A 24,351-nucleotide genomic window follows, 5' to 3' on the forward strand; every position below is an offset into this window, starting at 1 on the left:
TACATTTTCTATTTTCAAACCAGTTTCTCTTATAGAAACCCTAGGTTACAGCTGATATGTCCCAACTTCTCTATGAATCAAAGAGAACCGCCAGTCTTCACCAACTCTCTTTTGGAACCCCATAACTTTCCACTGCAGTCACTGACAGAAATAGCTAGGTGCAGACAAGTATCAGGCATATTTGTGCTCTAAGTCAGGTAATAAAGCTGGCCATAGATGTTGAGATTTTTAAAAGATCCGATCGTCATCGTGAGACCACGATTATCTCGGATCGATCGTACGAATTGTCCATCAACTAAAAAGATCAATTTGCCAGGAAAACAAAGGATAGCTGCCTGCTTGGCCCTGCAAACATAGATAGATTGCACTGGGACCGACTAGGATTTTTTAACCTGGCCGATCAAATTCGTGACAGATGTCGGCTGTAAGATGTAAGATAGTTCGAATCTCACTAACCGCACGATAATTTAGAAGGATTGGTTGGACTTTGCTAAAATCGGTCGTTCGGCAAGAGAAATCTTTGCAGCTATGGGGACCTTTACTCCGAGCAGGCAACAACAGTCATTGTTAGGGAACATACAAAACCATAATAAAGCTTGGGCATCAGTGTACTTGGAAAGTGACAATTTAAACACAAAAGCGCAACAAGAATTGATGCAACATCATCCAAATTCTCACACATTTTCTTTTGCATATCCCCATCCACAATGTTATTAGGTTGAAGTGACTGTTACACCAAGCACACTGGGCAGCAGTTGCTTTCAGGAAAAGTATGAGTATTGTTATCTAGCCACAAAACAGTAGTCATCCAGGAGCAAAATTCCTGATCTCCTGACCATATGGGCAATCTACAGGTAACCTGACAAGGGAGTCTGGTGGGCTGTGAGCAGCAGAAAAAACTAAAATGTTAAAAAAAAAATGTATTGGTTTTCTATTTGCAGTCTTTTTTTTAGCAAAAAGGGTTGTGCTCACCTCTAAACTAATTCACAAAATGTCTTAATGTCCTTGCCAATGGGCAAGCGTAGAGGACCCCTTTTCTTTGCAGTCTTTCCTAGTGGTGATGTTACTTCTGCAGCCCATAGGGTGATCATCCGCTGTAGTCACATCACTTCTAGCATATAGTTGTGTCTATGAAGCTATGTCATTTGTCTTGACGGGATCCAATTTACCTGTTTCGATCTATTTATCTATCTATCTATGATCTACCTGTCTGTCTATCTTATCTAGCATATATCTATCTATTTATCTATTATCCAGAATGCTCAGGACCTGGGTTTTTCCAGTTCTGTCCATAATTTGGATCTCCATACCTTGTCTTCTAAAACAAATATTTAAGCATTAAATAAACCCAATAGGGTTGTTTTGCCTTTAATAAGGATTTATTATATCCTAGGTTGGATCAATTAGATGGTCCTGTTTACAGAGAAAAATCTGAATTATTTGGATAAAATGGATTCTGTTGGAGACTGCCTTCCCATGGTCCGTAGCTTTCTGGATTACTGGTTTCAGGATAATGGATCCCATGCCCACATATATATTTTTTTCCAAAGAATATTAAAATAAACACAATCCTGTCTTTGTCTCACAGTTTCAGGATAAGAAGCTAGTCACTCTTCATGAACTACAAATAAATTGATATATATTCAAATAAGAAAAATGTTAACAGCTGGCCCATTTGTTCTATACTGAATGTCAATATAGCAAAATTAGCTCCTTCAGTGTTATTATTAATCCTGTATGCAAGGGAGTCATTACTGAGACCCTAGGATCTGCTAACTGGAATTGCATTGCATTTTGAGGCAATCACCTTGCTTCCTCTTAATAGCCATGTTTATTTCCAGGATTTGGTTTGGGATTTGAGTTTTGCAGCAGGATTCAAATTCTGCTGAATCCAAATGCATGACCAAAGCAAATCTGAATCCTTAAAATCACATGACTTTTCTTCACACAAACGAGGACATGCAATTGTTTTTTACCCGGATTTGAATAGGCAAATTAGGGTTCATATTCGGTTTATGGTTCTGAATCCTTCACAAAAGATTTGCGATTCAACTGTTCAGGAGTTTAAGAGGCTGTGGTCCTTAAAGGGAGTACAACAGGTTGAACAAGCCAAAATATTTCAGAACCCTAAATGGCATTTGACTCCAGTTTTATCTGTGTAAAGGCCGCCATACAAAGGCTGATCGATACTTGTATGTTTCTGACCACTCAGCCCACAGGTCAAACTGATGGATACCAAATAAGGGGCAGTACAGAGCCAAGTACACTTTCTATAGTTCCAATCATTTTGATAGACAGCTGGAATAATCAACTCTTAAACTGAATGACATAATCTAATTCAGTTAGGTTTATTTAGAAAAATGAACAGAAACAGTGTTAACTTCCAGATATAAACGTAAAATGTCTTTTTTTTTCAGCAACATAACCCGATTCCACAAATTGAAAGGATAAGTAAACCTTTAAAAACAGTGAATGTAAAATTGATGAGGGTGCAATGCACATTCATTATTTTTTGATTCCAAGATATTAGAGGATACATGTACATTACTGTTACTATGAATACATATATGTTGTAGCAGCACCACCTGCTGGTCATTTTTGACCAGTCTGACCACCAAGTAGTCAAGGAAGTTGTCAGGAGAAAGAAAGAGGCTGCTCTTATGTTCTTCTGGCTAGGAAAAAAATAGAAATGTTTCTCAAATCTTTCCTAAATTCCTAAGTTAACATTCTAATCTGCCGGTGATACCTTCATGGCTCAGTGGTAGAGCAATGGACTATAAAGTGTACTGACATTCTGATCTGCCAGTGTAACATGAACGGTGCATTGGCAAATTAGATATTTTTTTCAAACATGGCTGATCCATGAACTGACGGCTATCTGTGATATCTGTAGTAGGTGAATGTTGGTTGGGTTGCCATACATGTTCCAAAAATTACAACTTTGTTTTGTACACTATTATTGTGATATGCACGATCAGGTTAAGAGCTATTGAATTCTTATCTGCCATCTAAACCCCATAGCCCAATTTCAACAACTTAAATGGCTGCCCCATGTTTACACAATTGCTTATTTATATAAGCTATAGTGCTTCGCTTTCTAATACAGTTTTTTCCAGTCCTTGGAAAACCCTTTCTTTTTTTTTTTTTTTTCATGTTTCTAGTCCATTGCGAATCCACCACTCCAGTTCTTAGTTGCTATGATACTTTTTTATAAGGGTTATTGTTATTTGGGAAAATAGATGAGTAAACCACAGACAAGTGACTTAGATACAAATATAATTGTGCTCAGGTCTTTTTCATAACTTATTACAAAAAATATATTCACTCAGCTATAATTTTAATGAATAGTCAGGACGGTAATGTGCCCCCGGAGTTTAGTTCCAATGTTTATACATCCCCTATGGAGGCCAACCCAACTTTTTGGGAACTTGTCCAATATGCATTGATTGTTCATAATATAACAAACATAAAGCTGGCTTGTTTGGCGATGTCGCCAAATGAGCGCATCTCTCCTCGATATGCCCACCTTGATGTGGGTGATATCAGGCTGATCCGATCATGGGCCCAATGATCTGATCACAATGAGAAGAATATGGGTGGTCGGATCGAGGACCACAGTAATGAACCAATGCAGTCCTTGATCCGACAGGATTTCTAAACACGACTTTTAGCCAGCTATCGATCGAGGAAGCCCGTCTGAGGGCCCCAAACACTGCCCAATAAAATGCCGACTTAATCTGTTAATTTGCTTGTATATGGGGGGGGCCGTAACATTCAAAGTAATTGCAGAAAGCACCCAGGTCAGGATCAACTTCTGGAGCCAAGTAATGCAAGGAGGTAGTTTCCGCTTGGGAGCCATCTTGCTGCCCTATATACATTATGGTCATTTGGAATGTAACATACATAGTAATTTAGGCTTAAAAAAAAAATCAGTCCATTGCGTCCAACATTTTTGTCAAAGTGCTTCTCTATTTCTCCACTTATCAAAGTGAAACCTTCTTAACTGCTAGTTGAAAAATCCCATCTGAAGTCCCACTAATTTGCTTTGGGCGTGGATGGGGATTCCTTTTTGACTTCCCCAGATGTTAACTTGAGCATAAAATAAATATAGTGTAGCACTAAAATTGACTTTCTGTGGGTTTATAACTACTTTGCATGCTTTCTTTTTACTAACTCTATTTCTCTAGGAATATTTTAAAGATTTAAGGAACTCTAAAATCTTTTCTGCCTTTAAATGTACACTATCTCATTATTTCTTCCACTTACTTCAGACACCACTGAGTTACTTTTTTGATCAATAAATATTAATAGATTTTGAATTGAATTATATCATTATACCTCAAGGTCCTTTTTTCTTAACCGTGGGTCCCAAGGTGCCGTAGTACAACCCCTGATATGTTTATTTTACTATGTTAGAGGATTCTGGCAGTTGTAGTCCATCAACATCTGTGCATCCAAGTTTAGGAAAAAGGGCTCTAGGTTGAATATGCAGTGAAAACTAACTGAATGCTTTCTGCTAAATTTCCTGGCAGAAGACATTGCTGAAAATCTTCCAGATATCATCGAAACCAGCTCTTATCACTTCTCTCTGTGGTTTTGGGGCTTTTACAGTTTGGGATTCATGTTGATGTCCAAATTTGGTCAGGCCTCCCTTAGCAGAAAATAAGGTCACAGCTGTGTCAGCCATAATTCCAAGACTATCTAGGAGAGTAAATAAGTGTTCGCCCCAAATCTCTTCCTTACTGGTCTCCCATTTATTAGCCAGAATTATCTAGGATAACAGATGTTTATTATTCCGAAATCATCACCACATCAATCACCACAATATGTCTTCAGGCTGGACCTCCTCAACCACTGTTTAGGAGAGGTTTTTTTTTTAAAAAAAACATTCAAATATTTTAATTGCTGTTGATTGTAGAACTATTATGCTGACATGGAAGTGCCTACATGAGAACACTATTGATTTAGTGATTTCCATATGTGTTGTCTAAAGCTGTGCTCTGCTGTTTACAACTGGCGCTTAAAGGGTTAAATGATGGAGACGGGTTGCCTCTTATGTTTAGACCCAAACACAATAACAGAAATAGCCCACCACTGGCCATTATGAAAATCACCTAAAAGCAAATTCATATTTTCACCTCTGTGAAAATGTGATTCAACATGTGATTCATGCAAACTTAAAATAGACATTTAAGTGCAGCAGCAAATGCCGAAATACTGGATTTTTTACAGCCTGCCAACCTGAGTAAGAAGCATAGATGGTGAAGGCCAGCTATATGTAGAAAGAAATACTATAACAATCTGAAGGTTTCTAAGAACAGTTTTGAGAATATTTGATTTATGGAAAGACATGCTTTCCAGGAAATGATCCCAGTGTGAATGCAGAGGACATATCCTAACATGAAGTGCACACCTTATTAATGCTACAATACAGTCATTCTTGTTATTTTGTATTATTTTTAGGTGTTTTATGTTTTTTCCCTCTTTTCTTGCAGGTGTTGGGAAATCATGCCTCCTATTGCAGTTTACAGATAAAAGGTTTCAACCTGTGCATGACCTGACAATTGGTAAGTTTGGCTGAGGTGCAGGTGCAGTAACCCATAGACACCAATTAGATATTTGCTTTTAAACAGGTGACCAGTAGACCTGTAGCACACTTATCACAAGCAGGCCTGCCATTAGGGAAAGGTGATGGATTACATTTAAATTATATGTCCAGAAAATGTGACAAGAAGAATCTTCTACTGTTATTTATTTCTTTGTGTCAAACTATGACCTAGAAATGTAGGGCTTGATTACCATGTTAACCATGCCATAATTTGAAAGTCAAGTATGCTTCCCAGCCAAGTTGCCACCTCTCTAAATCTAAACTATTAACATTTGATACTTTCAGGACCTACTATAGCTGCCAAAATGCAAATTGGCTGAATAATATCAAAATGATATTGTCTTGGAATAAAGATCTACCAGACATAAAGGCAGGCATGGGGGACATCCAACCCGTGGGCCTCCAGTTGGACAATCCTGCATTAGATATTGTCCATGCTTACTACAATGTGTTATCACAGTTACTGCTACAGTTTATTTGCATTTTGGTGACCTGCTTTATACTTTTTGTGAAGGTAAACTACAGGTCAGTATGGAATGTGTATCTAGATGAATATGAGCAGATCGCAAAAATCTGTAAAGACTGTATTTTTTTAATTGTACATATCTATCCATAATTTTACATCTCTTGATGTTTAAAGGGTAAATGTCATTGTTACAAACATAAAGTCATATTGTTGGGCAGTTTTTGCCAGGCCATGGGCTAATTACCCAGGTCTTACATGCTTGGGACCAAAAGGGCATTATCATGCAAAGAGGTCTTTGGAGTTCTTGGGGCATATTGTGGCGAACCATAAAAATGTCTTGAAGGGCCACATCTGGCCTTGGAGCCCTGTTGTAGTGGATGCCTAGTAATTCTTATAGGTTCTCATACAGGTATAAAACTTTTTGCAAATCATTGTTGAGCTATAAACGGTTTTGCTCAAAAGTGTGCTTTCTAAAAATTTTTTCTTTTTCTGAGCTCTATAAAGAGATTATATTTTTCTCATTAAAAAAGGACAATTAAAATCACTTGGCTTACCAGAGTATTCGGTATCCCTCATCGATTCTTCATGCTTACCTGCTACCTTGGGCATGCACCAGTACAAGTACTGATTTCTGTGCTGCCATCTTTTTTGTTCTTCCAGGCATCCATCTGTATTGTGCTTGCACCCTGTTAGAATAAACATGGAGTAAATGTGTAAGAACAAAAAAAGATGGTAGCAAACAGAACCACTGATTTTTTTAGATAAAAGAAGCACAAGCCCTGGGTAAGTGGTGTGTGACTAGAATCACATGGGGTGCCTAGCAACCAGGTATCACCCCAATGACTGTTCCTTGTTCTTTGTATATTAATGCTTAACCTGTTATCTGCAAAGCTCCAAATTACAGGAAGTCAGTCTCCCATAGACTCCATTTTATTCAAATAATCCAAACTTTTTAAAATGATTTCCTTATACTTGCTCTAAACTAAGGTGAGAATGATCTTTATTGGAAGTAAATCCAGCCTAGTTGTTTATTTTATGTTTAAATGATTTTCTAGTATACTTAAGGTATGAAGATCCAAATTACAGAAAAAAAATTACAGAAAACCTCAGGTCCCGGGCATTCTGGATAACCATAACGGTACTAAATCACACACAATATATGAACTTCTTTTAAATTTGCATATCATATCTTTTTTGCAGGTGTAGAATTTGGTGCAAGAATGATCACAATCGATGGCAAGCAGATAAAACTTCAAATATGGGACACTGTAAGTAATAAAGACAAAACAATTGTCCGTTTCCTCTGCCTTTTTTTGTTGTACTACATTTTGTGGCAGCAATCTTGTTCTGTGCTAAAAGGGGTCTAAAATACTTCCCCCTTTGTCTTGAATTGAAAATGTCTGACTTTTCAGCCCAAAAAATACTCTAGAGCGTTTAGGGTAGAAAAGTGCCTATAATGTTTCCCATTCATGTGAAAGGGAAAATGGGAATGGCTATTTCATGTCTTTTTAGCAGATGATAAGTTCCATGTTTGCTATAAGCCTGATGGTTTTGTAAAGCATATATTAATAGGATTATTTTTACTGAAGCATTCCTTATTCATAGGCTATAATCAAGATGACAGTGCAAATGCAACACTTCCATATAAAGTATCTTGGTCTGGGTATAAAGCAATTAAACACAAACTGGCACCCCCTTTCCTTGTCTTTTACAAAATCTTCATTCTAGAGTTATTTGCAGAGCTCAACTAGTAGCACATGGGATCTGGTTTACAAACCAGAAACCTTCAGAAATGTAAAGAGCAGATATCACAGAATTCTCTCAGGTCAATAGACGAAAAAAAGACTTTATTCACCGATACATCCTATATAAAACCTTATGGGGGTTATATAAATAAAAGCACCAAGTTTGCCCAGGAACAGTAATCTATAGCAACCAATCAGCAGATAGCATTTGTCCCCTGTTTAAAAGCAAAAAACGTATTGGTTGCTATGGGTTACTGCTCCTGGGCAAAACTTAGTGTATTTTATTACATATAGGGGTATGTGTTTCATGCTTTGTGCACTTAATCATGAGCCTATAATAAAGCACACAAAACATGTAAGACTAAATAAAGTCCCTTTCTACTTATTAATATAAAACTGAGTGGATTTTGTGAAACCATGTAATTATGTCTTTACTTGTCCTTTAACTTGAAAGTTTACTATGTTTAATAGGAAATGTGTCTTGCTGAATATGTTACTTTTGACTACATATGATTAGCGTTGTATAGATGTACATTATATTCTGTTTCATAATATGTTATGTTTTATATCTGACATTCAGCCTCTGGGCTCCTTGTTTTAAAATAGAGACCCAAAGTGCAATATTGTAGTAAGTTATTTAATTACCTATAACCTGTTTCCAGTAGGCTGCATTGTTATATCTTTATACTACTGTAATGCACATTTTCACATGCCACAAGAGGGCAGTGTTTAAAAAAATATCAACTCAAGTGATACTGGGAATGTATTAAAAGGATAAAAGTTTCCCCCAGTCTAGTAAGCAAAGCTAATAATTAGGCTGACCAATAAATGCTATGTGCTGATAGCTTTTTATGGGTTACTAGACCAGCAGCAAGCTTTGAACCTATCATTACATTACCAATAAACTAATGCTGGATAATCTTTAATTTTTATCTCTGTTTGTTTTTGTTTGGTGTTCTTTATGCTGCAAATAAAATTCAGAGAATGTTTAACAGATATTGCTGTGGAAGCAGCTCCCAGAAAGGTGATCTGATGTGGAGATTTAATTTCAGTTGTGCAGAGACAGTTGCTACACTATAAATCCATTGACTGCCACTTCTTGCTCAACGTAAAGCAGTGAAGGCCAAAACTAGGGAGAGTTAACATTTTCTTTTGATCTTTGTTGAAAGATGAAATACTGATTAGAATAGTAATTGCTAGCTAGATAAAATCTAGGGTCCAAGTCCCTTCTTTGTGCACCTTAATGGTGGTGACACGCTAATATTCGACTATGGAAAGCGAATCGCTCCAAGTGCCACCCCACCGGCGATTACGATTCTAGACGACGGAAAGGCTTTAGTCACACGAAGAAGAGACAATTTGTCGCTGGTCGACTAAATCTCCCTCCGAATCTTAGGGTGGAATGGCACAAGGGAGTTCTTATAATTGCTTCTAGTGTGGCTGAAACTGTCATTTTGTGAGTATTGCTTGTGAGTATCTCCCAACGCTGCAAATACTCTTTTACATCAGAATACAAGACCTGTTTTCTAAATTGTAATCATTCTCTTTAAATTAAGTTATTTTCTTTCAGCAAATATCCATCCCCATACTGACTTTCATCTTTAAAGGGTAACTATGGCGATAATGAAAATTTAATATAAGCTTCAGCTTGCTGAAATAAGAAACTTTATAAATACAATCAGTTAAACATTCTGAAATAATCAAGTTCATCTTCACTATTCCTCTCTCAGCATTTGTTTCTCTTCATTCTCTCTTCATGCAGGCGTTGGGTGTCAGATAATCATTGACAGTTAGATCCACTATATCTTATAGGGTGGCTCCTTTTGCCTAGAATATGTAGTAGAGCTCACTGTATTAAAATCACCAGACATCATGTCTCTCTACATGCAGAATTTGTGCAAAATGCAGTTATTTTGTTAGATTTTGTTTGTACTGGGATCAGTTATTTGAATGAGGTCTGCTAGGAAAGGAAGCCCTCCTATAAGATATATCGGATCTAACGGTCAATGGCAATCTGACTCCCAACTGCTGCATGAAGACAGAATGAAGAGAAACAGATGCTGAGAGGGGGATACTGAACATAAACTTGATTATTTCAGAAACAATACAGAATATTTAATTGATTATATTAAGAAAGTTTCTGATTTCAGTATGCCGACGCTTATAATAAATTCTTATATCATTTTCGCAAAAGTTTCTATTTAAAGCAGAAATAAAGCCTAAAAAAATATGGATAGAAGTGCTGTATTTTGTATATTAAATATATTATGTCTGCTCAGAGGCTTAGCAGCCTTTAACAGTAATGATCCAGGTTTGGACATGGCTATTTATCACCCACAGGTCATTGTATCTCCCATGGGAGACAAAGCTTCTTATAATACCTTGTAATGAGGAAGAACGGGGCAGTCACATGTAAAGAAATAATAAGTGGCGGTCCAGTTAAACTATGGGAAACTGCCCACCAACCCCACTTCTCCACTATCAACCACCTACCTACTTGCAGGTAACAGAGAGGGTCAGGGGATCAGCAATCATACGGCAGTCCTCATCCCTGGGCCACTCCACAGTTGAGGAGTCTGCTCTATGATGGTTATGCCAGTGCCACAGATATTGTTTGGCCATGTTGCGTGTCATTAGCATTAGAGTCCTGCAGCGGGTGGGTACCCTCAGGTTACCCGCAAAAACCTGCGGTACCTTGCGGGTTGAGGGGAGAAGTTCTGGGTGCAGGTAAAGTCGCGGGTCGGGCCGCGAGTCTTCTCAATAGCGATATTTACTCCTTTTTTCTGGTCACGGCTACTTCCGATGCCGTAACTTCCGGTTTACAATGACAGCGCTTCCTGTTTTACTCCTTTTCCCCCCTGATCATTTCTACTTCTGATGATGTCACTTCCGGTTTACAATGACAGCACTTCCTGATTCTTGATGGTCAGCGGGTTCGGGTTGCGGATAAGGTACTGGCGGGTAGGGTTGGGTAGTGGTTCCAAGCGGGTAAGAATGCGGGTACAGGTCCCAAAAAAAAAAAACCCGCGCAGGACTCTAATTCGCATTATTCTGACAAATCAGCTACAATGCACCGCCTCAACTTCTGTCTGCCTGTGGTTTTACCGCCAATGCACTCCTCTTTGCTCTCCCATGTGCACTGATGGGTATGGGGCTGTCCTGTGTGCAGACCAAAAAACTGATATGAGCATGAAACTGCACAGTTTGGTGTTACTGTGACGATATCTACTCTGTGTGTCTGCACAGACCAACTTTGTGCCTGACAGTGAAGAGACACAGGGGAGCAGATGGGAAATCATCAGCTTCTCTCTGCCTGCAAATAAAATGCAGACGGAGAGAAGCCAAGGCTGCACCTCATGTGCCATTAGCCTTTACACCAGGGGTCCCCAACCTTTTTAACCAGTGAGCAACATTCAGATGTAAAAACAGTTGGGGAGCAACACAAGCATTAAAATATTCCTGGTGGTGCCAAATAAGGGCTGTGATTGGCTATTGGTAGCCCCTATGTGGACTGGCAGCCTACAGGAGGCTCTGTTTGGCAGTACTTCTGGTTTTTATGCAACCAAATCTTGCCTCCAAGCCTGGAATTCAAACATAAGCTCCTGCTTTGAGGCCACTGGGAGCAACATCCAAGGGGTTGGAGAGCAACATGTTGATCACGAGCTACTGGTTGGGGATCACTGCTTTACACTATTTGCAAGCGACTGGTCAATAATTTGTGCCTCATAAAGTGTACGCCCCATTTAGCCACTGATCTCTTGTTCAGTGTTGCATGTATGGGTGGCTCTTTCTGCTTCTGGTAGGGAGATCTGCCCATTAAAATGCAGATAATCACGTTTACTTTAAAAATCCACATCTGCAGTTTCCTTTAAACAACTGCTACCAAAGTCCCCTGAGTGTCAGCCTTTAGTGTGTGTGTATGTGTGCCTCTCTGTGCTCTTCTTTTGTTACTCTCTTGCTGCAGACTTCGACCTGCATGAAGTTGCTGCTGACAGTGCATGATCCTATTCTTAACAAAGGACTGCTGCACATAATTGAACTGACAGCTCAGGGAGGATGGAGGGAAGGGGGGATGCAGTTAGGAAGTCACTAGTGAAGAACATTGTTACAGCTTCTCCTCCTTAAAGATACGGAGGTGATTTTGGATTCCATATAAAGCTTCATGCACACAACAGATTTCATTTGATTTTATTTGGAGTCAAATGATCTACTTTGCTTGTGTTTTGACCAATGATATTTAGTGTTGCTTAGATCTCTTTGCACTACAAAGTATTACTGAAAGTGTCAGAAGGCTCGACATCATAGCACGTCTTTGACACCACACAATGTCACACCAAGGTTGCAGGTCTGTTTTTTATGAAGTACCACGGAAAACACTGAAAGCACTGAACTTGCAGATCACACTCAAACAGCACCTATTTTTTTCATTTCTTTTTTTCAACCCTGTAACCGTTGGAGCCTTTTCTTGCTCTGGCGAAATATGTATAGTTTTATAATGCACAAGAGCCATAAATATCCTACAAATCCTTATAAACGGTGCTTAGTGATGTCATTGGTTATAATCGGAGCTCAGTGATGTCATTTTTGTCACAGGACTCACTAAAACTTGTGTACAGGTATAGGATCCGTTATCTGGAAACATGTTATCCAGAAAGCTCCAAATTATGGAAATGTCTTCTCCCATAGACCCATTTTATCCAAATAATCCAACATTTTAAAAATGGTTTCCTTTTTTCTGTAAAAATAAAACAGTAGCTTGTACTTGATCCCAACTAATATATAATTATTCTTTATTAGAAGCAGAATCAGTCTGTTGGGTTTATTTAATGTTCACATGATTTTCTAGTAGACTTAAGACATGAAGATCCAAATTACAGAAAGATCCATTATCTGGAAAACACCAGCCTTTCCCTGTGCCTGCACCCACATCCATTGTGTCTGCCCAGGTGCAGGCACATAGAGCGGATTTCGGCCTAGAAATATGCGTGTTGGTCGCCAAAATCCACTCCATGTGCTTTCACCCAGGCTGATGCAATGGATGTTGGTGCAGGCACAGGGAAAGTCTGATGCCAGCATAGGGCCTGATTCTCAGCCTGCTTTTATTCTCAGGCTGAGAATCTGGCCCTATGTTGCACAGCAGCTTATCTGAAGCAAACACAGCATTTTTACCATTACAGGGCTACATTTTTACCATAATCGCTTAAAGGAAATGTTCAGTATAAAGATAAAAACTTGGTAAATAGAGAAATAAATTAAAGAGCTGAAAATCAGGAGATTGTATTCTGTTATGTTAGACATCCAGTCAAACCAGCCTTTATAGATTACATTATTTTCTAACTAACTATATTAGAAACATTTTTTTATTTTGCACAGGCTGGTTTACCCAGCTTTTATTTTAACACTGAAACACTTTGATATGTTGCCATAACCTAACATGTACTAAGATAAATGAGCACAACCTTTTCTTCACTGGTTGATCTGCTTCTGCCTGGCCCGTCTTGTGTGTACACTTAAGGTCCTCATAGACGCAGAGATTTTTCTTTGCTGAACGACCGTTTTCAGTGCGATCCAACCAATTGTCGCAAAGTTAATGGGATTCGAACGATCGTACATTTGACGATTTTTCGTCCGACATCTGTCAGAAAGTTGATCGGCCAGGTTAGAAAATTTTCATCAGTCACCGTGAAAACTATCTATGTTTGCAGGGCCAAGCAGGCAGCTACCCTCAGTTTTCCTGGCTTCAACTAGACAATATCGCTTGAAATAGTCTTTTTAGTTGATGGACGATTTCAAGATAATCTTGGTCTCACGATAACGAAAAGATCTTTTAAAAATCTTTACATCTATTGCCAGCTTTACACTCACTATCATGCATACATGGGGTTGCAGCCTAGTTACTACTAGAGGGGGCAGAAATTTGAAAAAGTTTATGTTTCAGTATGCAGTCTGACCTGTATAAAAAGGTATGGAGCAAGGGAACCCAGGGAGGGATCGAGAGGACTCTGGTCAGGGGCGTAGGTTATGCAGATGGCTTGGGCTGTTTGCTAAAACCTAAAAGTTGAAAAATAGAAAGGCCCCAAGGCTAGCTCAATGTATATAGTGTCAGTTAGCTAGGGGCTTGAATAGGAGGCAGGTGCTCCTGTATGGCACCCCTTTTTATGCTTGGCTTCCCCATCCTGTAATGCTCCTGTGCAGTTGGAAATATAATCCTGGGGTTTTTATTGGAGAGGAGGACTGCTCCCTAAGATGTGCATAGCTCCCATGGGAATCCTCAGCAGAGCAACACTATACTAGTGGTTTTTTAATAGTCTGTAAGCAAGCAGATATTATTTATTGAAAACAAAGTCAAGTGTTTATGTTGAGCTAAGTAGAATATTACTCACCGAGCATTTATATCCACAAAGCATGGCTTATGACTCTGTTATGTTGCAATATTTCAAGATCGGTTTCATTTCAGATGATGAAGCCAGTAGAGATTAAATAAATCACTTCCCTGAAAGGTTAAGGAAATCTTTGTTGCCAATTGAAATAAATATAGTTTTGCGCTGTCGCCGAGTTCCATTTTTACAGGTTTTATTCTAAAAAAAATTAAAAAGAGAAAAATAAAGCATTAAGTCTAGAGACTGCTGAAAGCATGGCTGCCGCTTCCGATATAATGGAAAAAAATCTGCATCCTTGGCCTTCCAACAACCTTTACACCAGCAGATGGTGGGCGTAAAGATGTCATTCATCATTTATTTACAATGGGCTTTATTTATTCTAGTGTCAACAGCTGCCCCAGGGAATGGGTTATTGAATTCAAATGCGCAGCTCTGGGTTATTTGCTTCCTTTCAGATTCGTCTTCAGAGCTCAGTTGCTAGGAGTCCTTTCTGTGCTCTAATAATGATTCATGTATTGTGAAACCATTCAGTAAATCGGGATGTCAGGGATTGCCAGAGAAGCTTGTTTTTATTTTTGAGGGGTTTCTTATTCCTAGAAAAAAGCACTCGATGTGTGACTACTCTTTTTGAGCTGCGGTGTAGTCATATTTCAGTCCTTCTAAGTAAAGAGCAGTTTTACCTTCTAAGTCATACAGAAGTGATGGAAACAAACAGCATGCTACTAGTCCTTCACAACCAGACAAGCAAACTTCCCCTTGAAGGAGAAGGAAATCCCTGGGCGCAAAACCCCTCCCCTGTGTTGCCCCTCCTCCCCCCTGGCCTACCTGTCCCCCTGGGCAAATGCCCCTAACTTGTTACTCACCCCTCTGCGCAGGTCCTGTCCACGGGGTTCACAGTCGCCATCTTCTCCCACGCGCGTCTTCTTCCTGCTTTGACCGGCGTCTTCTGGCGCATGCGCAGTAGGAACAGTTACCGGTACAGATCTACTGCGCATGCGCCAAATGTCATGAAGGGGAGGGGTTTTGCGCCCAGGGGGTTTCCTTCTCCTTTAAGGTGGCCATAGATGTACGGATTACCTGCAATACCAGATGAACGATTGGATGTCCCCATCTCCCGACTGCCACTAACCTTCAGTTTAAATAAAGTAGTAAAAGAACAGATCAGTCGATGTTCTCCCCCTAAGCAATCGTATGAAAGTTTGTCTGACAAAGATGGTGACAGTCTCCCACTGAAAATCAGATCGGTAATACATGCAGAGATATTATCGCCAGACAACAGAAATCATCTAACCTGTCCAATCGACTGAACGACCGGTCTCCATGGCACGACAAATTTCGGGACATTCCACACACGGTCCAAAAATTGTACGAATTGAGGATTCATACAATGGGATCTTTGCATCTATGGCCAGCTGTAGGTATAGTCCTTCCGTTCCTTCTCTCTCCACGCCTCCTCTAATTTGCCCCTCTTCCCATATAATTCTCTTTGTCGCTCCTTGAGTCTCCACCTTTTGACTGGCACAGCTGCCACTGAGATAAACTACTGTATAAAAAGTTTAGTCTTAACATTACTAAGACATTCTTGGTAGGATTTGGATGTCTTACAAATGAGCTTCAGATCTGGATGCTCTTCGGTATTGTCCCATGTGGCCCCCCTTCAAGTCACTGACTATCAGGTTATAGAGCTACAAAGCTGGAAGTAGTGTTCTGGCCATTGGGTTACATCCGTTTACTCCAGCCTTTATACATTACATATTTGGTTAACTATGTTTAATTTTTTTATTTTGCACAGCCTATCTTATTTACCCAGTTTAATATTTTTGACTGAACTGTTCCTTTAAATCGAATTTAGCTTCCTGGTTTCTAAAAACTGGGGAAAGTGTCTCAACCATAAGATGTCAGAGAAGAAAGTTGCAAGCCAGCCATTAACGATCTATAGATCAGCGGGGTAGTTTGTTTCATGAGTGACACACACGCAAGAATACACAAGTCCTTGCCATGGTTCAAACTTGCAGATCTTTCTGTTGACATAATTTAAATAACAGATTTGTGATTTACACATTTCCCCTTGGAATTCTGTAGTTCTGTACATTTTGATCCATCAGTCCCTGAAATAAAATAATTGAGATGTAGAAGAATTCTGAACCAAATCCCGTATTTGGCACTTCCCTGGTATATTTACAACTTTTTAACTATAGAGAAAAAGGGGAATTCATCAATGCACATTCCCTGGTCCCCTGTCTCATAAGTAATCCAGTATCTATGCAAGTGCATGTATTTACAAAAACAGGGGTTATTAGTTACAAAGTTATGATTATAAAATTAGTAAGCCACCATACCACGTCAAGGTAAACCCCCCTCTGGTCATAGTATTGAAGGTTGGCAATTTCCTAACTCTTTACCTCCGTTCATAGTATTCAAAAGCTGGCACTTCCCAGCACAGTAGCAAGTGTCTCCTGACATGGGCATTGGTTGCAGTCAGAGGGCTTAGTCCTCCTCCGCCCTTAGCTTTTAAAAGAGAGTGATTGCCTTGACCACAGCTTTTGTTCCACTGGCTTAATCCTCCCGCGCTTGCAGCTTTTAAGAGAGAGCGAGAATGCCTAGACCAAGACCCATGGCCTGGGACCACCATTTAAAGGAATGGGTGTGGAGGTGCTACAACCACATAGAAGCTTGGCCTGCAACATAAATGCTACACTTTCAGCAGAATAAATCTGCTACAATACAAAAAAAACTTTTTAATTTGTCTTTTTTTTGTAACAACTGCAAGACATAAATTTAACCAACAGATGTGCATTATCGATCTACTATGCCCATAAATTGTCCTGCAGAATTTAGAAAATGCTGCCAAGCAACTTGCGTTTTTTCAGAAGTAGCAATTGCGCTACTCTATAAAAGCAGAGTTCCCTGTTTAAAAACAGAATATTCTGCTTTTAAAGGTACCAGGAGTGCCTTTTGCCTTCCCTGGTAACCAGCTCTGTGCTACCACCTGGTTCAAGTTTTTCAACTCTCCTCATTGGTGCAGCACTGGAAAACTGGAGTGGATAAAAATGCAGGTGCGAGACTTTAACCTTAGTGCTAAAATCCAATGTCTTTACTGACAGCAACCAATTAGATCTTTGCTTCCAAGTTCACAGTGGTAGTACTCTGATCAAAACCAGCTACTAAATCAGTTGCTATAGGCAACTGGGCTTGTGTCTATTTATTTACTATGTTCATAAATAAGCTGTGATATCCTTTTCATATTATGCAAAATTAAAATGGTAGAACTTCACAGCAGCTAAATTTAAATTGCGATAAAATGTGTGTTTTTCAATTTTCCTTAGGCTGGTCAAGAGTCCTTCCGATCCATCACAAGATCATACTACAGAGGTGCAGCAGGAGCGTTATTAGTATATGACATTACAAGGTAAGCCTTCAGATGGAAAGAGAGACAACTACATATTACATTCATATGATGCTATAAAGTGAATACTGATTGGATATTTTTAAAATGTTTGTAATTTACTAGACTAGATTTTAATTTTTTTTTTTTTTTTTTACAAAAAACTCCATCACGGTATCCGTTATAACTGAATCCTCTGGATCTTCATTAAAGGGGAACTATTGCAAAAATGAAAATTTAATATGAGCTTCATCATAAGAAACTTTGTAAGTACAATCAATTAAAAAATCTGCATAGTTTCTGAAATCAAGTTTATGTTCACTATCCTTTCAGCATCTGTTTCACATGATTCTGTCTTCATGCAGCAGTTGGGTGTCAGATAATCATTGACCGTTAGATCCACTATATCTTATAAGAGGGCTTCCTTTCCTGGCAGAGCTCATTCAAATACCGTAACTGATTCCAGTACAAACAAAACTGCCTTTTGCACAAATTCTGTATGTAGAGAGACAGGGTGTCTGGTAATTTTAATAGAGTGAGTGCTAATACATCTTCTAGGCAAAAGGAGCCCCCCTATAAGATATATTGGATCTAAAGGTGGCCATAGATGCAAAGATCCGCTCGTTTGGCCAGATCGCCAAACGAGCGGATCTTTCCCCCGATATGCCATTAACCAACATGGCTATATCGTGTTTAATCTGATTGTTTGGCCGTATGGCAGAACAATCCGATTACGATGTGCCGTGGGCGTTATCGGTCAGGTCAAAATCAAACCTGACGAAACTACCGATCTCCACCGGACGAAAGATGTCGGCACACGCCACACACGATCCGAAAATCGTACGAATCCTCGATTCGTACGATAAGATCTGTGTGTCTATGGCCACCTTAACTGTCAATGACTATCTGACACCCAACTCCTGCTTAAAGAGAGAATGAAGAGAAACAGATGCTGAGAGAGAAATAGTGAAGATGAACTTGATTATTTCAGAAACGGTACAGAATTTTTAATTGATTGTATTTAGAATGTTTCTTATTTCAGTATGCTGAAGCTTATATTAAATTTTCGTGATAGTTCCCCTTTAACGCCTGTATCATTAAACCCTCTCTCTCTCGCACAGCAATTCATTCTTTTGCCTTACATTACACTGCCCTCTTCTGGTTTGTGTGGTTCTAATAAGGTTTCTCCCATAATGTCTGTAACCTGTTCTTGATCATTAGTACTTCCTAGCAGATGAATTAGAGCTCAATCAAATAACTGATTCCAGTACAAACAAAAGCTAATAAAATAACTGCCTTTTTCCCAAATTCTGCATGTAGAGAGACAGGATTTCTGGTGATTTTAATAGAGTGAGCTCTTATACATCTAGGCCAGTGATCCCCAACCAGTAGCTCATGAGCAACATGTTGCTCTCCAACCCCTTGGATGTTGCTCCCAGTGGCCTCAAGGCAGGAGCTTATTTTCGAATTCCAGGCTTGGAGACAAGTTTTGGTTGTATAAAAAACAGGTACACTGCCAAACAGAGTCTCAATGTAGGTTGACAATCCACATAGAGGCTACTAAATGGGCAATCACAGCACTTATTTGGCACCCCAAGAACATTTTTCATGCTTGTGTTGCTCTCCAACGCCTTTTACTCCTGAATGTTGCTCATGGGCTCCAAAGGTTGGGGATCCCTGATCTAGGCAAAAGGAGCCCCCCTATAAGATATATTGGATATAACTGTCAATGACTATCTGACACCCAACTCTTGCATGAAGAGAGAATGAAGAGAAACAGATGCTGAGAGAGAAATAGTGAAGATGAACTTGATTATTTCAGAAACAGTACAGAATTTTTAATTGATTGTATTTAGAACGTTTCTTATTTCATTATGCTGAGACTTATATTAAAATCGAATTTTCGCAATAGTTCCCCTTTAGCTCCTGTATCATTAAACCAACTCTCACCTGCACAGCAATTCATTCTTTTGCATTAAAAACCTCTTCTGGTTTGTGTGATTCTAATAAGGTTTCTCTCATAGTGTCTAACTTTTTCTTGATCATTAGTACTTCTTTGCTTTCTTCTTCATCTATTTAGTTCATCCTTATTAAGTTTCATTTTATTGGAACGTGTAAATTGGCAACTGGATAAAAATATGTTTTGCAATCACATCTAAGCAGGACATCCTTCCTTATTGCTCACCTACAGTTACTGCTCTTTTGATGCTTATTATTTCCAGCCAGTTTCCCCATTAATATGTTGGGTGCAGTTAAGCAGTTACTGTCTATACCATCTTACAGCAGCCCTTCTGACACGTGCCAACATCTACAGATTGCCGATCAGGGCCCGGCCACATTCTAGTTTACTACTTATCAGCGCCAGAACTAGGCACTAGGGGTAGGCAAAATAGGCACATGCCTAGGGAAAACAAAAGTGGGCGCACCAAACATGTGCCTCTTCTTTCACCTACCCCTGCTCTGGACCCTTGTTCCCCCACTGATGCTTCTCCGTGTGCAATCCACCCCAAACCTCCACCACCCTGCACGCAACTTGCAGTAAAGAGTGACTGAAGTTTATCAGAGCACAAGTTATATGACTGGGGGCAGCTGGGAAACAGACATGTCTAGCCCCATGTAATATTTCAAAATTAAGTATAAAAAAACTCGTTTGCTCTTTTGAGAAACAGATGTCAGTGCAGAATTCTGCTGGAGTAGCAAAATTAACTGATGTGTTTTGAAAAAAACAAAACTTTTTATCCCATGACAGTATCCCTTTAAAGGAAAACTATACCCCCAAAATGAACACTTAAGCAACAGTTTACATCATATTAAGTGGCATGTCAAAGAATCTTACTAGGGATGCACCGAATCCAGGATTCGTTTCAGGATTCGGCCTTTTTCAGCAGGATTCGGATTCGGCCGAATCCTTGTCCGGCCGAACTGAATCCTAATTTGCATATGTAAATTAGGGGCAGGTAGGGAAATTGCGTGACTTTTCGTCACAAAAGAAGAAATTTTCCACTTTTTCCTCATGCAAATTAGGGTTCGGTATTTGGACGAATCTTTCACGAAGAATTCGGGGATTCTGTCGAATCCCAAATAGTGGATTCAATGTATCCCTAAATCTTACCAAACTGGTATATATATATATATATATATATTTAAGTTAATCTTGCCCTTTTACATCTCTTGCCTTGAGAAATCATTTAGTGATGGTCTGTGTGCTGTCTCAGAGATCACCTGACCAGAAATACTGCAGCTCTAACTGTAACAGGAATAAGTGTTGAAGCAAAAGACATAAGTCTGTTAATTGGCTCATGTGACAAAACAATTTTGTTTTGTTGGTATGTTTGTGAGCATTGTGAATTGTACGATACCAGGGGGCGGCCCTTATTTTTTAAAATGGCAATTTTCTATTTATGATTACCCAATGGCACATACTACTAAGAAAATATAGTATTATGAAAATACTTTATTTCCATGAAGCAGAGTTTTACATATGAGCTGTTTTATGAAATATATTTTTAGAGACCTACATTGTTTGGGTGTATAGTTTTCCTTTAAGGTTTAGAATCTCCACTAAACTCCATAAATATTGTAACATGTATTATATGATATTAACATGGTTAATATTATAATTAGTCACTGCTATGGCCACCAAACACAAACAGGCCTTGTTTATTTGTATACAGCTTGTACATAGTTTCCAGTCATATGGGATATTAATATGTAATCAATTGCAGTCATTGCTTTTGTAAAGGGCATGGTTTATGCAACATTCTGAGATGTCCCAGTGACTGGCAGCAATATGCATTACTGAGATCCAAATTCGCATCTACAAAAACATCACTGATATCATCTGTATTTTAAATGCAAGTAGAGATATTCATGGGAATGTTTCAAGAACTGGGTTCAAAAGTATCCAGTGACCATTAACAATAAGAGTGGAAGCATACTGCTGACCTCATATATGTTCTGCTTTTTCTCCTCTTAGAAGAGACACCTTCAATCATTTGACGACCTGGCTTGAAGATGCCCGCCAACATTCAAATTCCAACATGGTCATCATGCTTATTGCAAACAAGAGGTAAAAATTGTCGTCTTTTTTTCGTCTTTGCTATCACTCCGACTATTTAACCCCTTGGTAAAGCAGTTTTTTTCCAGTCCTTCATATAATGAAGACATGGATAACTTACACGCTTTTTTCTTTCCAGACTGGAACAAAAAGGTCTTGTGACCTTGTCATACTTCATTCATTCGTACAAGGTTTCCTTTCTGAGGAATTAATTCATTTTTAGATGTGTCATTTTGCTTGCCTGATGTATCAGATTTGTCATGGCTTGTGTTTCTTTGTGTTATCTTAATATTAGGGCAAGGCCAGACGTGTCGTTTTTTCATAGGGTTTTTAAAAAAAATCTCAGTTGGGCGTACATACGCATAAACTGCACTACCACTGAAACTAATGGAAAATGCTCTATGGCAATTCTTCCAGGGTTCTTGCAGGCGGAAATCCGCCACGGGACGCCAGTATTGGCGGGTTTTTTTTGCAGAAACGGCAATACATCAAGAAACGAACAAATCAATAGACTCTATGGGTTCTGCACGTTTGAAAACACACTTTACGTAAATACGCAGCATATTCTAAATATTGCGTCCAAATTCTCATAATGATAAATGACGCATATACGTTTTTACGGCCGTTGACGTAATTACGTTGCGTATTGACGATCATTCCTGCTCCATTTTGCATGTAAATAGCTTTTCTATTTCTCAATAGCTTTTCTATTTTCTATTTCCAGCCAGCGGAATTATGGGGAACGAGAACAATGAGATGTGCATGTTGGGAAAAGAAACCTATGTGCTGAAAAATTCATGTTGACGGTCGCGTGTGGTTTCAGTGGCGTATTTACGCCCGACGGAGCTTTTTTAAAAACACAATGTAAAAACGCTATGTCTGGCCTTGCCCTTAGTATAGAACTGCCTTGTATGTATAAAACCGTGCATTAGATTAGAAAATGTAGTTGGCAGCCATACAGATAAAGTATATGTCCTATGGCTTTGCTGTGTGGACCCAGCACTATAATTCAGCTTTGACTGTTTTCATTTTCATAGGTGTATTCGTTTATCGAATAACGTTGTCCAGTAATGTCATGGGGCAATTGTTATTCTATGCTAATGTGAAAAGTAGTGATATTTTTATTTAGCCCTCTAAACTAAGGCTTTTATAGTGCAAGGGGGTCAGTATGGACAGCAGCCATTAAACTCCCATCCTGTATTCCTTGTATGGTTTTGATTTACAGATGGAAATATTTTCACTGTGTAGGCTTGAAGCAAAAGTGTATCCATGTTCTTGTCATGTCTTTTAGTGATTTAGAATCTCGAAGGGAAGTAAAAAAAGAAGAAGGGGAAGCCTTTGCCAGGGAGCACGGACTTGTCTTCATGGAAACGTCGGCAAAGACCGCTTCAAATGTGGAGGAGGTAACATCTAAGCATTATTCTTTTATTCTTTTACCTTAGCACATTCAGTAATTTAAATTGACTTTAGATGTTATTTAAATTGGCAGCACTGAACACTGTTTAGAACAGTCGGCATATTGCATAAATTGGGTATTTATATGATCGAATTTTACCCACGTTTAGTAACTCATAAAAGCAAAAGGATGATTATTTCTATTCAGACCCTCTCCTATTCATCTACCAGTCTTTCATTCAAGGCACCGCCTAGTTGCTAGGGTACATTGGACCCTAGCAACCAGATAGAAAACCAGTTGCAATCTATTTCAGAATACCATTCTATACATTATACTAAAAGGTAATTTAAAGGTGGAAACCTATAATGAGTTTATTCAATTAAAAAGCTTTTATTAGAAGTTTGTCTGGCAACATGTGACACTGCAAGGTTAATGAGGATGACATATATAGAAGAAAGGCTTTTGTGACTATAAAAATCTATGAAATTATATCATAATAGCCAGTAGCAGGAATGCACAATTTTATTTTACCGTGGGGAAAACACATGTTATTTATTAGCAGCACAAAGAGCCAAGCATCAGGATTCCATTTAAGTTAAAAGTATTATAAAATGTACTTTGGGCTAATTAAATAAAAGCAGTCTTTTATATAGGCCATAGCAATATTCACCATTTTGAGGTTTACATGACATTCTGGAAGCAACTATTTTAATTTATGACCTGCAAGGGCAAGGGTGATTAAAGCAATGTTAATAGAAAACCAAACGCTAGACATTTTCTTTTGTCTTAAAAGAACGCTTGTATTTGTTGTTGTGAAAGTCTGCAACCCATTTAGTAGATGGACAGCTGTCATAGACCAAGATCCTTTTTAATACATCTAATAAGTAATGTTTATAGAGCCTGCCCTTGGGCCATTGTAATCTTTACAAAGGTACCTTTTATTATTGTGTCGTATTTTATAAGATCGTTATCTGTGCAAAAGTTGGCCATACATGTAAAGAATCTGACCAACCAAGCTGATCGTTGTCCAGTCCTATTCTGTCTCAGCATGCTTGCCATAGACCATTAATGCATGGTATATTCTGTATGATCTCTGAATTAACTGTCTAAAGGTGGCCATACATGGGCAGATTAAAGCTGCCGATCAGTCGTTTAGACCAATTTGGCATCTTATCTGACCGTGTGTGGGGGCTTCCAACGGGTCCTCCCAATCTGGCCAAAAATCGGCAAGATATTAATCAGATGATGTGGTCCTACGACCCGTCCGCGCCCATTTCATTTGTTGTAATCCAATCGCTCGGACAAATGCATGGA

The 24,351-nt window shown here is 38.9% G+C and overlaps 1 protein-coding gene across 1 annotated transcript in view; it reads left to right on the forward strand.

The window, feature by feature from the left end:
* Positions 1–24,351, forward strand: part of rab2a.L (RAB2A, member RAS oncogene family L homeolog) — a gene marked incomplete in the record, with an annotated part of 54,990 nt that overhangs the window by 9,551 nt on the left and 21,088 nt on the right. The window contains 7 exon segments of the mRNA NM_001096668.1: positions 5,496–5,567; positions 7,275–7,342; positions 17,526–17,621; positions 21,174–21,186; positions 21,188–21,191; positions 21,561–21,653; positions 22,933–23,044. Of these exon segments, the coding sequence (NP_001090137.1) occupies positions 5,496–5,567; positions 7,275–7,342; positions 17,526–17,621; positions 21,174–21,186; positions 21,188–21,191; positions 21,561–21,653; positions 22,933–23,044 (458 nt within the window).

This window comes from Xenopus laevis, chromosome 6L, assembly GCF_017654675.1.
Source record: "Xenopus laevis strain J_2021 chromosome 6L, Xenopus_laevis_v10.1, whole genome shotgun sequence".
In the NCBI taxonomy this organism is placed as follows: domain Eukaryota; kingdom Metazoa; phylum Chordata; class Amphibia; order Anura; family Pipidae; genus Xenopus; species Xenopus laevis.